The 17,998-nt window shown below is 45.7% G+C and overlaps 1 protein-coding gene across 1 annotated transcript in view; it reads right to left on the bottom strand.

The window, feature by feature from the left end:
- Positions 1-17,998, bottom strand: part of LOC119954226 (integrin beta-3-like) — a 177,193-nt gene that overhangs the window by 18,349 nt on the left and 140,846 nt on the right. Inside the window, exon 10 of the mRNA XM_038779286.1 lies at positions 5,342-5,774. Coding sequence (XP_038635214.1) covers positions 5,342-5,774 — 433 coding nt within the window. The remainder of the gene's footprint in view (positions 1-5,341; positions 5,775-17,998) is intronic.

The following is a 17,998-nucleotide window of genomic DNA, read 5'->3' as shown; positions in this document are numbered from 1 at the left end:
ATCCATTAGCATGCCAGACAGTTCTTCCTGTGACCTGCTGAGAAGTCCAGGGTCATCTAATGTGTTTTCTTTGCTCTATAGGGACTGCTTAAACGTTCCTCAAATGGACGCATCCCACTTCTGCCATAGTTAAGGCTTGCGATTGCCAACTACGCACAGGGTTAAAAACAGAAAATGCTGGGAAAGACTAAGCAGGTCTGGCAGCGTCTCTAGAGAGAGAAAATATTGTGTCAACGTTGAGTGTCCAATATGACTCTTCAGAGGACTCTGATGGCGAGTTGCATGGACTGGAAACATTATCTCTGTTTCTCTCGCCACACATGCTGCCCGACTTGCGTCCTACAATTTTTATTTCAGATTTTCAGCATCCACTGTGTTTTGCACATATTTTATGCACAGGGTTATTTTCTCTTGCTGCTTGTCTGGTCCTATTGTGTGACCAATGTTTATCTGGTGTGGGGCAAAAGGATTGCCAGCTTGCCTCTCCAGAAATGGGACAACAGTGAAGCTGGTGCAAGGAAAGAGAGAGGTCGGGAATGTTTGTACACACATTCCTAAAGGTGCTGGGTAAGTTCACAATGAAGTCAATGAAGTATAGGAAATCCTGGGCATTGTAAATAGAAGCATTGGCCAGCAATGGTTGTGAGGCAATGCTAAACCTATGCAAAATGTTAGTTCAACTCCAGTTTAAATAGTGTGTCCAATTTGGGGGCCTCACTTGAGGAAGGATGTGAAAACAATGGAGAGATTGACCAGAATGGTTCCAGGGATGAGGGATTATAGTTGTGTGGAGAGGCTGGAGAAGTTGCTGGCGTTCTCCTTAAAATAGACAAGGTTAGGGTTAGGGTTGGGGTTGGGGAGATTTGATGGGGCAGGAGGTGTTTAATAAAATCATGAAGGGTAAGTGAAAGTCGCTTATTGTCACGAGCAGGCTTCAATGAAGTTACTGTGAAAAGCCCCTAGTCGCCACATTCCGGTGCCTGTTTGGGGAGGCTGGTATGGGAATTGAACCGTGCTGCTGGCCTGCCCTGGTCTGCTTTAAAAGCCAGTGATTTAGCCCAGTGTGCTAAACCAGCCCCTAAACCAGTAAATAAAGAGGAACTATTTCCAATGGCTGAAGGGTCAATAATAAAGATACAAATTTCAGGTGATTGACAAAAGAACCAGATGTGACGTGAGGAAAGGCAATTTGGGATTTGGAATGCACACAAATGGGGGAGCAACTGCATTGCTCTTTGAAAGAGTTGGCATAAATGTGATGGGCCGAATGGTTTTGTGGTTTTCTTTTGTGACTGTTTATTTATTTGTGAGCCAAGTTACTAACTCGATCACAAAATCAGGATTTATGTAGTTTAGGCATAGGATTACGGAGTATCAGATTGTAGGATGCGACCTTGGATTCAGAGCTCCAGTTACCAGGCGTGTTACTTTGGAGCCACCCCGACCCCCAAAGAGACCACACTAGCCTCTCTCTGAAGGAGAAAGTACAATATCTTTGGAGTGTGATAAGAAGGTAAGATGTTTTTCAGATAGATATTGGATGAGGATTTTGCTATTCAATTCTTTCCTCCCTTTTTGAATTTGGGTTATTGGGTAACATCGCACAATTGAATGAGATCTCCACCCCAGAATTATGAAACTTAGAGATGAGCCAAGATCTGACTGGGATCTTTGCCAGTAATTTCTTTGGTTTGACTCAGGCTCCGGCCTGGTGAGCGGGACTGTGGGGAGAAGATACACCTCCAGTCTGACCGAGCCAAAGGAACAAGTGGAGGCAGTCTGTTTGACGTCTATAAACGGTACTCTTCCTGAAACCACGGCAGACTTCCTGTGCATCTTAACTTTGGAGCCCTTTGGCTTGATGAATGTTGTGAAACATCAATCTGTGATTGGTAACTGAAGTCATTTCACACATGAGACCAAGCCTGTGCGTGGTATCAACATGAAGCAACGTCAACATTCCACTCAGAATAGTACACAGCGTGCAATAGCTATACTCTGGTCAGGTGTAATGCCCCTGCCCACTCTGATGCAGTGTCTTTCTGCACATGTATAATTACAGGGATTTGACTGAAACTATTCTAAAGTCATATTTACAATGGGGCCTTTAGTGCAATACTTTCCAATCAGGGATACATCTTTCCTGTAGCCGTGTATTTTCTGAGTCTATCTCCTAATTTGGGTTCAGTCTGGTCCAGGGCGACAGGCTCTATATGGTATTTCGTCATGGATTAAATATTGCTGACCGAGTGAAACCTGGTTACATCACCAGTTAGTATCCACTTACCCCAACTGAGATACTTCAACTGGGATGAGGATGTTCTTATGCTTTAGGCCATGGTATGAGGGGCATCATCCACACGGCACAGTAGGACAAAATATGACGACTGGACCATAATTTACCCCAGTGATTTACCCCATGTGCTAAACTGGGGCTGGTTTAGCACATGGGGTAAATCGCTGGTTTTGTAAGCAGACCAAGGTAGGCCAGCAGCACGGTTCAATTTCCGTACCAGCCTTCCCGAACAGGCGCCGGAATATGGCGACTAGGGGCTTTTCACAGTAACTTCATTTGAAGCCTACTTGTGACAATAAGCGATTTTCATTTTTTTTTCATAATTGCCCACTATCCATTTTCAGAGCATATAATGGTTTGTCCCGCCCCAATGGCACTGCCTGGGTATATGGGTGTGTGTATAATGTATGTATGTATGTCTGTGAGATATATTGAGGGTGTGTGACTGTAAGTGGGTGTGACTGTGAGTGAGTGACTGCGTGCATGTATGCACGTGACTGACATAGAGTGTTTGTGTTACATAGATACATAGAAGATAGGAGCAGGAGGAGGCCTTTTGGCCCTTCGGGCCTGCTCCGCCATTTATCACGATCATGGCTAATCATCCAACTTAATAGCCTAATCCTGCTTTCTCCCCATAGCCTTTGATCCCATTCACCCCGAGTGCTATATCTAGCCGTCTCTTGAATATATTCAATGTTTTAGCATCAACTACTTCCTGTGGTAATGAATCCACAGGCTCATCACTCTTTCGGTGAAGAAATGTCTACTCATCTCTGTCTGAAATGGTTTACCCTGAATCCTCAGACTGTGACCCCTGGTTCTGGACACACCCATCATTGCGTACATCTTCCCTGCATCTACCCTGTCTAGTCCTGTTAGAATTTTATAAGTCTCTATGTGATTCCCCCTCATTCTTCTGAACTCCAACAAGAACAATGCTAACCTAGTCAATCTCTCCTCATATGAGAGTCCGCCATCCCTGGAATCAGTCTGGTAAACCTTCGCTGCACTCCCTCGAGAGCAAGAACACCTTCCTCAGAGAAGGAGACAAAAACCACACACAATATTCCAAGTGTGGCCTCACCAAGGCCCCTGTACAATTGCAGCAACACATCCCTGCTCCTGTACTCAAAACCTCTCGCAATGAAGGCCAACATACCATTAACCTTCTTTACCGCCTGCTGCACCTGCATGCTTACCTTCAGTGACTGACGCAGAAGGACACCCAGGTCCCGCTGCACACTCCCCTCTCCCAATTTACAACCAAGCAGCTAGTAATCTGCCTTCCTGTTTTTGCTTCCAAAATGAATAACCTCACACTTATCCAAATTATACTGCATCTGCCATTGATTTGCCCACTCGCCCAACCTGTCGAGATCATGCTGTAGGATCCCTGCATCCTCGTCACAGTTCACCCTCCCACCCAACTTGGTATCATCTGCAAACTTTGAGATATTACATTTTGTTCCCTCATCCAAGTCATTAACGTATATTGTGAATAGCTGCGGTCCCAGCACCGATCCCTGTGGCACCCCACTAGCTACTGCCTGCCAATTTGAAAAGGACCCATTACTTCCTACTCTTTGTTTCCTCTCTGCCCACCAGTTTTCTATCCACCTCAATACACTTCCCCCAATCCCATGCGCTTTAATCTTGTACAATAATCTCTTATGCGGGACTTTGTCAAACGCATTGGAGGGGGGGGGGGGGGGGGGGGGGGTGAGGATCTGGGGTGAGGTCGAACATTCCCTCCAGTGAAATAGGTTATTCAGCCCAACCAGTGTGTGTCAGTGTTTATCTCGACCCTCCTCCTATATTTCCAATTCTAAATCTACCTTTATTCCCATCTCGCACATTTGCTTACCTAGTTTTCCCCTTGGATTAATCTATACTATTCTTTTCAACCACTGCCTGGGGAGTGAATTCCAGAATCTCACCATTCTTCAGAGCGAAGATGTAATATCCTCCGTGGGATCTATGGGGTGGGAATGCTTGTCTTCCCCGTCTCCTTGCAGAGTACGAGTTCCCCTGCTCGGCGTGGGATATCTCAATTAACCAATGTGTGAAAGGTTGGCCAGTAATGCACCAACCACAACAGGAACCCGGTAGGGACCTACCATGGTCCAATTCCGGCCTTGGGTGACTTCTGTATGGAGTTTGCACTTCTCCCTGTGCCTGCGTGGGTTTCCTCTGGGTGACGCGGTTTCCTCCAACATTCCAAAGATGTGCAGGTTAGGAGGATTGGCCATGCTAAATAACCCCTTAGTGTCCAAAAGGTGGGGTCACTGCGTCACAGGGATAGGGTGGAAGTGTGGGCTTAGTAGAGTGTTCTTTCTGAGGGCTGGTGCAGATATGATGGGCCAGATGGCCTCCTTCTGCACTGTAGGGATTCTATGACGATAGAAGCAAGAGTAAACCATAGCTATTCGAGCCTGCTCTGTCATTCAATTCGATCATGGAAAATCTGTGCCTATGCTGCAATTTCTTGTCTCATTCCACCTTTTAGTGTACCCTTATCTCTCAAAAACTATCAACCTCGGTCTTCACAGCTGCAATTGTACCCCAGCATCCACCCTCTGTGTGACAATGTGCCTCCTGACTTTGCTCCTGTATGGCCTAGCTCCAATTTTAAGCACATACACCATCTACCCCCTATTTGTCTTTAAAAAAATATTTTTATTGGTGGTTTCAGCTCAAGTGTTTCTGGGTGTTTACAAACAACTTTGTGCTTTATTTACAATGGTTTTTACATGATGTCCTCCCACTCGCCCCTCCTGGGGTTCAACTCCCCTCTTCGTGTTGCCGTCTGCCCTGGAGGCCCCATATTGTGTTCCGCTTCTTTCTGCTGGGACTTTTAGTTTTTATTGTTTGAGGGGGGGGGGGGGGGGGGCTGCAGGATCCATCCCCTCCTCCCCTTGACCCCATGCTTTGTTTTGTGCTTCCCTTGGGTTCCTTTGCCCCCCCCCCCTTCCCCCCTGCTCCTTTCTTTTGAGTGTGCAATATTTTCAATATTTTCAACTAGCAGAGGATTTGGTTACTCACCTGAGCACAGCTTCCCCTTGAAACGTCCACATGAAAAGTCATCGCATTCGCAGTACTTGCCAGATATGATCCCAAATTCATTATTGTGGCAGACGCACTGTCCACAAATGCATTCGCCACGGTTATTGCAAATGGGGTCGCCTTTCACTGGGGAGCAGGTGGCCTGGTCAGTCGCTGAGGAATCGCTCTCTCCACACTCACATTTAGGTCCAAGACGGCCTGGGAGACATTTGCAAACTCCGCACTCATAGGTCCCATTACCATTGGTGCACTGAGTGATACTTTCATTTGCGCTGTTTTCACAGTCGCAATCACAGTTGAAATTGACGGTCACCTCCAGTGTATCCTTAAACAGAATGGGCTTCACTATGAATGTCTTAGATTTCCCATCCTTCGGACAGTCGACAGCCTCGAGTGTTACTGTAAAGTTTACCTGCGGACAAAGGAAGTACTTGCATTCATATCAAGATCCAGATGAACAGAGATGCATTGCATCCAATGGATTACATTGAAAGGCAGTCACTGAAGGTTATTGTTTCAGTCCATTTATGCAAGTATTCAATCAGCAATGAGATGAATGACCAGAACAGTTGAGGTAAAATTGATAAAGCAAGAATGTTGGCCAGACCAGAAGAACAATTCCCTACCTCTCTTCAAACATTGGTCATGGAACCTTCAAAGTCTCTCTGAATACATAGCGGAATACTTCATCGGTCTTTAATGCTCTATCGGTTTTTATTAAACTTGGGACTGACATGGGGATAATGATTACTCTCTAGATCGCCATCAGATTGTAGATTTCTTTTAACTATGATTCTATGGAATGCTTTTCTTTGGATTTTGCTAAAATTTGATGTATTCCTGTTGGATGAGGATGCTTTGGAGACGTACAGAAGCGGTTTACTAGGATGTTGCCTGGTGTGGAGGGCATTAGCTATGAGGAGAGGTTAGATAAACTCTGCCTGTTCTCACTGAAATGGCGGAGGTTGAGAGGCGACCTGATAGAGGTCTACAAGGTTATGAGTGACATGGACAAAGTGGAAAGTCAGATGCTCTTTCCTCGGGTAAGAGAGTCAAGTCCTAGGGGACAGAGGTTTAAAGTGCATGGGGAAAAGTTTAGAACAGATGTGCGAGGCAAGGATTTACACAGAGGGTGGTAAATATATGGAATGCGTTGCCTGGGGAGCAGGTACGATAGTGGCATTTAGGGGGCATCCAGGCAAATATATGTAGGGATGGAAGGATACGGACTCCGTAAGTGCATGTGGTTTTAGTTTAGGCAGGTACCATGGTCGACGCACGCTTAGAGCAGGTACCAAAACTTAGAACTGCACTGGGCGGCAATAGGTTTGTGAACTAACCAGCCACTTCCTTTGACAAAATCAGGATCCCGCCGTGGCATGGCGAGCAATGAATAACCAGCAGAGTGTGTGTGTGTGTGTGTGTTGGGGGGGGGGGCACCCCTGGGCTTGGGGGGAGGAGGTATCTCAGCACCTGCAGGTCCGCCATGCAATCCTCTGGGTCACGAGTACTCAAGACGGGGGCAACCCCAGCCCCTGCCTGTCTGTCCCACCAACCATGCATAACTTCCACACACCGTGGAGGCCTCTGGCCGCACGGCTGACTGCTATTGTTAATTGGCAATTGCCAATCACAGTTAAGTAATCACTTCACACCTCCATGTGGATTCCCATGGGTAGGTGAGCCATGTGGGAGTTATTGCCTAGAATCCCAATCAGACCATGAGGCCTGGACACTGTGCCTGAGCACTGTAGGAAGGAACGTGGACGCAGCAGCCAACATCAGAACCCCAGGGATATGTCCTTGACTAGAGGATGGGCCTGTGCTCCGAAGAGCGGACTAGCACCCAGTCCAGGTAATGGTACGTGCAGGTGTCCGGGGTAGAGGGTCTGGGTTTCAGTGATAAGGGGGTCCTGCTGCAGCCGGGCAGAACATGTCAGATGGAAGGGAATGTAGGGGGTAGCAATGGGGGCCCTGGGTTGTCAGTCTCTCACCTGCTCCAATTCCTTATGGATATTATGTGGGGTGGATGCTATCTTGGACCCCGTGGAGGCTGCCCTCGTGGTGTTGCTGGCAGGCCAGGCGGCCAGATGCTGGAGAAGGCAGTGGCAGCAGCGTTGACAAACGATTGAGATGGTGGCCCATGTGCAGGACCCAGGACCCCACCCCACATCCGGAAGAACTGGCTGCCCATCAGGCCAGGGAGGAACCCAGAGGTGGAGGCTGGTGACGGCCCAAAATGTACAGGCGCCAGTGGGCTTTTGAACAGATGACGGACACCATGTGCTGTAGGAGGCTCCATCTCAGCAAGGGAACAATGAGACTCCTGTGCCATGTCATTGTGGACTTGGCACCATGTGGAGAAGGAGGATACCCTCTCCCGGTGGCTATCAAGGTCACCGCAGTCCTGAACTTCTATGCCTCAGGGCTATTCCTCAGGGTCATTCCAGGGTTCGAATGGGGACTTGTGCAGCATCTCACAAGCTACAGCCCATAAGTGCATCCATCAAGTCACAGATGCCCTGTTTGCCCGGGCAGCAAACTATATAAATTTTGATCTGGACCAGGCCCATCAAGATGCCCGGGTAGCAGGCTTCTCTGCCATTGCTGGGATGCATTGCCGGGGGCGGTGTGGTGCTGGGGGGCGGGATTGGTGCTTGCCATAAACATTGTGGATAAAACAAAGAGTGATGTCATAGGAAAGTGGTAAGTTCATTGGTTGGTAAGTAAATGCAATTTTCTGTTAAGTATTCTAATTTACTTTCGGTTAGAGGTAAAAAGGAGAAACCTTTTACAGGTCAGAAAGACTAATAGGCAGCTGAAAATTTAAATTAAATAACTAGATTAAAAACTAGTTAAATAAAATAGAGGTGCAGAGCCAGGTGATGTGTAGTACCTGCACAATGTGGCAGCTGGTGGATTCCATTATGGTTCCTGGTGAATACATCTGCAGCATGTATTGGTTGCTTGAGGAACTCAGAGCATCAAAAAAAATAGTGGGGGAAGGGTTGAATTGTATGGAAAGTTAGAAAATCAAAGGTAAAGGAGAAGGTGAGAGTGCAGATGAGGACTTTAAACGACTTAAGGGGGCCGAGAGCTCAGGAGAGGTTAGTAAAGTTTCCAGAACATGTTATAGAACAGAGAGCATAGAAAGTGGCAGGAATCTAACTTCAGGTAGAGCAAAAAAGGGGACAAATATGAGAAGGGAGGTGATGAATGCATACTGAGGGTGTTGTACCTGAATGTGTGCAGTGTATGAAACAAAGTAAATGAACTTGTTGTGCACATTAAAATTGGTCGGTACGATGTTGTGGGCATCACAGAGACGTGGCTGCAAGGGGATCAGCACTGGGATCTAAATGTCCAAGCATATGTGTCCTATCGAAAGGACAGGCAGATGGACTGTATTGTTCGTAAGAAATGAACTTAAATCTATACCAAGAAATGATATTGGTTTAGAAGGGACAGAATCTGTGCGGAGGGATAGAATCTGTGCGGGTAGAGTTGAGGAATCACAAAGGAAAAGAAGACCCCGATGAAGTTATGTACAGATCTCCTAGCAGTAATCAGGATGTGGGGCAGAAAATAAATCAGGTGATAGAAAAGGCACATAAGAAAGGCAATATTATAATTATCTTGGGGACTTCAATATGCAGGTGGACTGGGAAAATCAGGTTGATAGTGGATCCCAAGAAAAGAAATTCGTGAAATGTCTATGAGATGTTTTTTTGGAGCAGCTTGTGGTACAGCCCACTAGGGAACAAGTAATTCTGGCAATGTGTAATGAGGCACACTTGATTAGGAAACTTAAGGTGAAGGAACCTTTAGGGGAAGTGACCACAATATGGTGGAATTCAGCCTGCAGTTAGAGAGGGAAAAGCTGGAATCAGATGTAACGGTATTACAATTGAATAAGGTAACTGCAAAGACATGAGGGAGGAGCTGGCCAGAGTTGATTGGAAGGGGACCCTAGCAGGGAAGACAGTTGAACAGCAATGGCAGACGTTTTGGGGGTTTATTTAGGAGGCACAACAGAAATTCATCCCAACAAAGGGGAAACATGCTAAGGGGAGGACAAGGCAAGCATGGCTGACAAGAGAAGTCAAAGACAGCAGAAAAGCAAAGGAAAAAGCATTCAATGTGGCGAGGATTGGTGGAAAGCCATGGAAGTGGGAAGCCTTTAAAAGCGAGCAGAGGACAACTAAAATGCCAATAAGGGGGGAGAAGATAAGATGAGTGTAAGCTAGCTAGGTTGCAAAAGTTTCTTTCAATGTATAAAAGGTAAGAGAGAGGCAGGAATGGACATTGGACCAGTGGAAAATGAGGCTGGAGAGTAGTAATGGGGTACAAAGAAATGGCAGAGGAAATGAATCGGTACTTTGCATCAGTGGAAGTCAGCAGTGCGATGCCAGAACTTCAGGAGAGTCAGGGAGCAGAGGTAAGTTTGGTGGCCATCACTATGGAGAAGGTTCTGGGGAAACTGAAAGGTCTGAAGGTGAATAAATCACCCGGACCGGATGGACTACACCCCAGTGTTCTGAAGGAGATAGCTGAGGAGATTGTGGAGGCATTGGTGTGATCTTTCAGGAATCACTGGAGGCAGGGAGGGTCCCAGGGGATTGGAAAATGGCTCACGTTACACCCCTGTTTAAGAAGGGAGGGAGGCAGAAGATAGGAAATGATAGGCCGGTTAGCCTGAGTTTGGTTGTTGGTAAGATTTTAGTGTCTATTATTAAGTATGAAATTGCTTCGGAGTGCATGGAATTATAGAATCATAGAATTTACAGCGCAGAAGGAGGCCATTTGGCCCATCGATTCTGCACTGCCCCTTGGAAAGAGCACCCTAATTAAATCACACCTCTACCCGGAGGAAACCCACGCAGACACAGGGAGAACGTGAAGACTCCGCATAGACAGTGACCCAAGCCAGGAATCGACCCTGGGACCCTGGAGCTGTTAAGCAACTGTGCTAACCACTGTGGTACCGTAGCATAAAACATGACTGAGTCAGTACGAACTGGCCAAGAGATGTCTGTCAAATCTGAGAATTATAGAACATAGAACATAGAACAGTACAGCACAGAACAGGCCCTTCGGCCCTCAATGTTGTGCCGAGCCATGATCACCCTACTCAAACCCACGTATCCACCCTATACCCGTAACCCAACAACCCCCCCCCCTTAACCTTACTTTTATTAGGACACTACGGGCAATTTAGCATGGCCAATCCACCTAACCCGCACATCTTTGGACTGTGGGAGGAAACCGGAGCACCCGGAGGAAACCCACGCACACAGGGGGAGGACGTGCAGACTCCACACAGACAGTGACCCAGCCGGGAATCGAACCTGGGACCCTGGAGCTGTGAAGCATTTATGCTAACCACCATGCTACCCTGCTGCCCCATTCTTTGAGGAGGTAAAGAGGTGGTGAGACAAAGGAGAACCAGTGGATGTGATCTATTTGAATTTGCAGAAGGCCTTTGACAGGATGCCATAGAGGAGGCTGCTACACAAGATAAGAGCCCATGGTGTTAGAAGCAAGGTACTGGCATGGATAGAGGATTGGCTGACTGGCAGAAGGCAGAGTTTGGGGATAAAGGGATCCTTTTCAGGATGACAGCCAGTGATTAGTGGTGTTCCGCAGGGGTCAGTGTTGGGAGCATAGCTGTTCATGATATACATTAATGATCTGGAAGAAGGAACTGAGAGCATTGTTGCTCAGTTTGCAGATAATACAAAGATATGTAGAGGGACAGGTTGTGGAAGCAGGGAGACTGCAGAAGGACCTGGACAGGCTAGGCAAATGGGCAAAATAGCAGATGGAATACAATGTGGGAAAAATGAGAGGTTATGCACTTTGGTAGGAAAAATAGAGGCATAGGGTGTAATTCTCCCAAAAGGGAACAAAGTCCCCTTGTGAGCGCATTTAGCTGCATGTTTCCTGGCACTCGCAGTGCCAAGAAACACATGACTATTCAACACGACTCGCACTGAATACAGGGCCTGAATGGGGAATGTGCGGCCTTGGCCGCACATAGCCCTGTTTTGTAGCAAGAGATTGGGACTTCCTTTTCAAATGGGGTCCTGATCTCTGAGGCTCCGGAAATGATCCCTGACCTTCCCCCAGCCCGAACGCACTATCGGAAGGTATACAGAGTATATGGGGTATAGGGGGTATCCGAGGTACATGGGGTATACAAAGTACACGGGATATACGAGGCATAGAGAGTACACGGGGTATACGGAGTACATGGGATCATCATAGAATCTACAGTGCAGAAGGAGGCCATTTAGCCTATTGAGTCTGCACCGGCTCTTGGAAAGAGCCCCCTACCCAAGGTCAACAACTCCACCCTATCCCCAGAACCGAGTAACCCCACCCAACACTAAGGGCAATTTTGGACACTAAGGGCAATTTATCATGGCCAATACACCTAACCCAGGGCCGGCCCAAGGTACCGGCAACTCGGGCAGTCGCCCGGGGCGCCATGTGTTAGGGGGCGCCAGAGACTCAGGTCCCGTGCATGCGCAGTTGGGCCGGTGCCAACCAGCGCATGCGCGGTGCCCGCCCTCCCCAGGGCGGCCCCCTCCGTCCGCCCCTCCGCCCTCCGGGCCCCCCACTCCGGCCGCCCCTCCGCCCTCCGGGCCCCCCCCCTCCGGCCGCCCCATGCCCCCCCCCGGCCCCCCCCCCCCCCCCCCGGCCGCCCCATGCCCCCCCCCCCGGCCCCCCCACTGTCCTCCCCCCCGCCTCGGCCCCGCCCCGGCCCCCCCGCCTCAGCCGCGCCCCGGCCCCTCCCGCCCCGGCCCCTCCCGCCCCGGCCCCCCGCCTCGGCCCCGCCCTGGCCCGGCCCCCCCCGCCCGCCTCGGCCCCTCGCCGCCCTCGGCCCCTGGAGCTGTGAAGCGATTGTGCTATCCACAATGCTACCGTGCTGTTTTTATGGGGTATACAGAGTACATGGAGAATACGGAGTACAGAGAGTACACAGGTGTGGATTCAGCAATTATAGAGGGGGGGTCCTTTAAAATATTAGCTAAAAAGATTCCTGACAATTACTGAATTTGTAGAAACAATTTGAGTAAGTTCTAATTATGAATACTGTCCATGGCTGTATCAAATGTTATAAATAATGAATTACAAGTTCAGACATTATCTGATATGAAGGTACATTTAACAAGATTGAAACAGTATCATAGCTGAGACCAGACGTGACGTAGGGAGTTTGAATGTGGGACAGAAGTCATGGGACACTTAATTAACTTGGGATAATTGATTAATGTCTAATTAACCGATCGCCTGTTAAGTGACTGACACTTTACTGAACAAACCAAGGGGGTCTCAGCTGAGAACTAGAACCAATGAAACGAAGTAAGGGGCTGAATCCAGATAAGGATTCGCTTAAGAATGTGATCTGTCTGATTAAAAATTATTATAATAGTCGTTGGAGAATAAACATTTCAACAGAGGCCTTTGTTGAAATGTCTTTTAAAATCTGAGGTCACTTTTATCTTGAAGATTTTGCTTCTACTTGTTCAAGGACACTTCGAGAGACACGGAGAAAGCATTTTCCAGTTAATTTTGTGTGAAAGTACCAAAATGTGTTTTTAAGAAATAAAAAATTTGCTTCCATTCATTCAACCGGACTGACATATCTATGAATGAGAGATAAGACAAATCTTACGACCAGGTATGAAGAGTACATGGGGAATACAGGGTACACGGGATACACAGAGTACATGAGGTATACAGAATATACTAGCTATACGGGGTACATGGGTACTCAGAGTACATGGGCTATATGGGGTACATGGGGTTGACAGACTACACGGCGTATATGGGGTATATATACATAGGGTATAAAGAGTACAGGGGGTATACGGGATACAGAGAGTACATTGGGTATACAGATTTCACAGCACACACGGGGTACACGGCGTATATGGGGAATAGAGAGTACATGGGATATACAAAGTACACAGGGTACATGGGTATACAGAGTACACGGAGTATACAGTGTACACGGGGTGTACAGAATACACAGGGTACACAGAATATACGGGGTACACAGTACACAGGGTATACAGGGTACATGGAATACACAGGGTACATGGGGTAAACAGAGTACATGGGGTATACAGAGTGCACGGGGTATACATAGTACATGGGGTATTCAGAGCATAATGGATATGCAAAGTACATGGGGTATACAGGGTATGCAGAGTGCATGGGGTATACGGGGTACACAGAATACACAGGGTATATGTGGTATTCAGAGTACACAGGGTGTACGGGATATACAGGGTATACAGAGTGAATGGGGTATAGGTATTACAGAGAACATGGGGACACAAGGTATACATTGTACACGGGGTATACATAGTACTCAGGGTATATAGAGTACACAGAGTACATGGGTTCACATGGCACATGGAGTCCAAATTATTGGAGTACACCAAATTATTGGTGGAGTACACCATTGGGATGGTACGAGTATCCTCCACGGTGAAAACTGAAGCAAAATATTGATTTTGTGTCTCTGCCATTTCTGTGTTCCCCATTATTAACTCCCCGGTCTCATCCGCCAAAGGACCAATGTTTACTTAGCTACTCTTCCCTTTTATATACTTAAGAAACTTTTGCTATCCTTTTAAAAAATTTGCATTAGTTTTTTTTCATAATTTACCTTTGCTCTTTTTATTAGTTTTATTTAGTAACCATTTGTTGATCTTTAAAATGTTCCCAATCTTCCATCCTACCACTGGCCTTTGCAATATGGTATGTCTAATTTTTTATCTTTACCTTCCTTGCTTGTTCATGAATGTTTTTTTCCCTCTCTTATAATCTTTCTTCCTCTCTGGAATGTATTTTATTTGGGAGGAATTGAATATCTCCTTAAACAACTGTGACTGCTCATCAATTGTTCTATCTTTTAGTCTTCTTGTCCAGTCCAGTAGAACCAAATCTGTCCTCATGCCGACATAATTACCTTTGTTTAACTCCAGCATGTTAGTGTAGGGCTCCAGTTTCTCGCCCTCAAACTGCATTTGAAATTCCACCATGCTATGAATACTCTTCCCGAGAGGATCCTTAACTAAGAGGTCATTAATTAATCTCTGCTCATTACACAATACCAAATCTGAAATAGCCTTCTCCCTGCTTAGTTCCACAACATAGACCTCCAGGAAACAATCTCTAATACATATTCAAATGAACGCTCCCTTGAGGCTACCCTTGCCAATTTGATTAATACAGTCTATATGCATATTAAAATCACCCATGATCATTGCCGTACCTTTCTTACAAACTCCCAATATTTCCTGGTTTATACTGTGGCCCATTACGGAACTACTGTTTGGAGACCTGTAGATTATTCCCTCCAGGGACTTCTTTTCTTTGCTATTTCTTTTTTATACCCAGACTGATTCCACATCTTGATCTCCAGTGCCTATATCATGTCTCACTACACCACCGATCCCCTCCTTTACTAGCAAAACTATACCACCTGATTTAACTTTCTGTCTATCCTTCCAAAATACTGATATTTAACTCCCAGACCTGGTCTCCTTATAACCACGTCTCAGTAATCAGCACCAAATCAAACCCCTCTGTCTCTATTTATGCTGTTAACTCATTTATTTTGTTCCGAACGTTTCGTGTATTCAGACACAAAGCCCTTAAGTTTGCTCAATGATCAAATTTATCTTCTCTTGTATGATTCCTTAGTGCAATATGACGTTCACACATCCTGCTCCTTCCTTTTATTTTCTGGTAACAATCAGCCTAATCATTAACCTGCACTCCTACGTTCTCCTTTAACTTTCCTAATTTTCCATGCAGCCTCTACTCTTTAGTTTAAAGCCCTAACTATAGCCCCAGTTATGAATCTGCCAGGACTCTGGTCCTACCATCATTCCGGTGAAGGAAGTCCCAATGGAACAGCTCCTTCCTTCCCCAGTGCTGATGCTAATGTCCCATGAATTCAAACCCATTTTCTCCCACACCAACCTTTGAGCCACACATTTACCTCCTAATCTTATTGACCCTGTGCCAATTAGCTTGTGGCTCGGTTAGTAATCCAGAGATGATTACCTTTTGGTTCTGTTTTTAAATTTAGCCCCTAGCTGCTCATATTCCTTTAGCAGAACCTCTATCCTTGTTTTACGTATGTCGTTGGTACCTACATGGACCACGCCAACTGGATCTTTACCCTCCCACTCCAGGTTCCTCGGTAACTCAGATGAGATATCGCAAACCCGAGCACCAGGTAGACAACCTCTGAGACTCTTTATCCTGGACACAGGGAAAAGTGTCGATTGATAGATGTTTAGCTGCTGTTGTATAAAGAGTCAAAGGTACTACTCCTTTTACAAACATCTTTATTTCACTTTAACAGACTCTGCTCAAAACTCTATCTTCACATCACCTGACACAAAGGCCACCTGAAGCCCCTTTGCATATCAGTGTCAATTATTGGATACTTAACATAAATAAGACAACTAATTGGAATGTCTCTTAACCCATTACTTAACAGTCTCCCCTTCCTTAAAGAAAAAAAAATTATTAGGTGAAAACAAAATTACAAGAATCTCAAAAACATGCGCAGTTTCCCCCCTTTTAAACATTTTTTTTGGAAGGAAAATAAACAGTCACAGAAACAGGCGCCCTTCGTTAACAATATCCAAAAGTTTCTGTGAGCTATCCCCACATTTTGTAAAACAGTCTGACAATTGATAGTTACTGTCAACCCATTTAATTTTTGCTATTTCCCCTCTGTCCAACATCTGCTTCAAACTTACGTTGTCTATCCTTAACCTTTTTCATTGACACTTTTTGTAGAGTGCACATTTTCCCACAGGAATTTATTGTCAATGTGACAGTCAATAGGTATATTACCCAAATCCCCTAATCCCCAAATTTCTCTCAATATCTGAGATATATAAAAGGCCATATCCACCGCCTCTACAAGGCTTAATGCCTCAGCAGCCAATGTGCTTTTGACCACTCTCCTTATTTTCTTTGTTTCCCACACAAGAGGGCAACATTTACCATTGTTCCCCAAAAGGAAAATTATAAAACCTGCTGTGCTTGAAACCCCATCACATAAATTTGCATAGGACGCATCACTATATACTATGAGTTTCAAGTGCCGAAAGTCACCTAAAACCGGGAACCTCAAAACACACTCCTGCATTTTTAGTTTGACCAATGCTTTATTTGCACTTATTATGTCTTCCACTTTGGATCATTCATTTTTGTACTCAACTCTAAGACATCAAAACTCACGTCCAGTCTAGTCTGTCTACCTAACCAATTTAGTTGCCCAATTAATCTTCGCAGTTGCTCTTTTTCCATCTTTGAAACCATTGTGTCTTTTTGTGAAACCCGGCCATGACTAATTGCTATTGGGCTGATGCTTTCCAAATAAGATTGCTGATGTAAAGTTGCCCCTAACTTAGTCTGTCCGATTTCCAGTCCAATATATTTAAATGCACCGGAAGCCTGACTTCCAACCGTGAATTCTTTCCTCAAACCAGAGATTACAATAGCTTTGAAATCACCAGTCCCACCCCACAAAACATCATCGACATGCATCATAAAGATGCCAGAAAAGATTTATTTCAGAAAGTGTCAGTAAACATTGCCGGATCTGCTTTCAACTGGTAACAGCCTAACTTTAACAAAACTGACCTTACTGAAAAATACCAGACTCCAGACGCATCATTTAATCCATACACACACTTGTTCAACTTCCAGAGTACCCCTTCTGTGTTAGCTGCCTCTTTAGGAGGATGGAGAAAAATGTCTCTCTGGAGCTGATGCCCCTGAAAAAAAGGCAGCTTTTATAGATTTGCATTCCCATGCCTTTTTGGCTAATAAAGCTAAGAGGATCTTTAAAATAACCTTTCCTGCCGTAGGTGAATCTACCCTTAAATCCTGATCTTCTAAGTTTTCTTCAAATCCCCTTGCCACAAGCCTGGCCTTTGTCTTATAAGTTCCATCCAGAAGAACCTTTTCAGTGCAAATCCATCTGTGGGATAGAGCTCTTTGTCCCCTATCCGGTACTTCCATGCATACTCCAAATTCACTCCAACTCTGCAGTTCTTGCTGTTTGACATCTTTGATAACTTTTTCATCTAATTTATTGAAAACCACCAAAATCTCACATGCTTGTGGGCTTCTACTCCTATTATTATTCATAGTTTTACTCATGTTCTAAGATCTTGATAAACTATGTCCCCTCTCCTGCCTAGTATCTCGTTCTGTACTGCTACTGCTTGATCTTTCCTTTCTGCTGTGGGATGTCCTTTCAATAGTTCTCGACCTTTTCCTGCGGACCTGTTCACTATCCAATGTACTATCTGAACTGGCACTGCGTTTCTGTGAGCTCCATTTTTGAACTTCATGTTCCCAATCCATTGTCTTGACTCCTTCTCCTGGATGCTGTACATTCAACCAATGTTTATACTTTCCAGTGGCCTTTCCCCGCTCTAGTAATAACAGTTGCATCCTTCCATTGACTAGACCCTTCAGGCAAGTATGTCACTTTTGTACCAACTTTTGCCAATTGTCCTTTCGGAAAAATGGCCTGTTCTAATTCATCAGAAGTGTTGTGTTCCTCTAAAGAAACTCTGTCTA

Source organism: Scyliorhinus canicula, chromosome 19 (assembly GCF_902713615.1).
Source record: "Scyliorhinus canicula chromosome 19, sScyCan1.1, whole genome shotgun sequence".
NCBI classification, from domain to species: Eukaryota; Metazoa; Chordata; class Chondrichthyes; order Carcharhiniformes; family Scyliorhinidae; genus Scyliorhinus; species Scyliorhinus canicula.
This window is presented reverse-complemented; position numbering and strand designations above follow the sequence as displayed.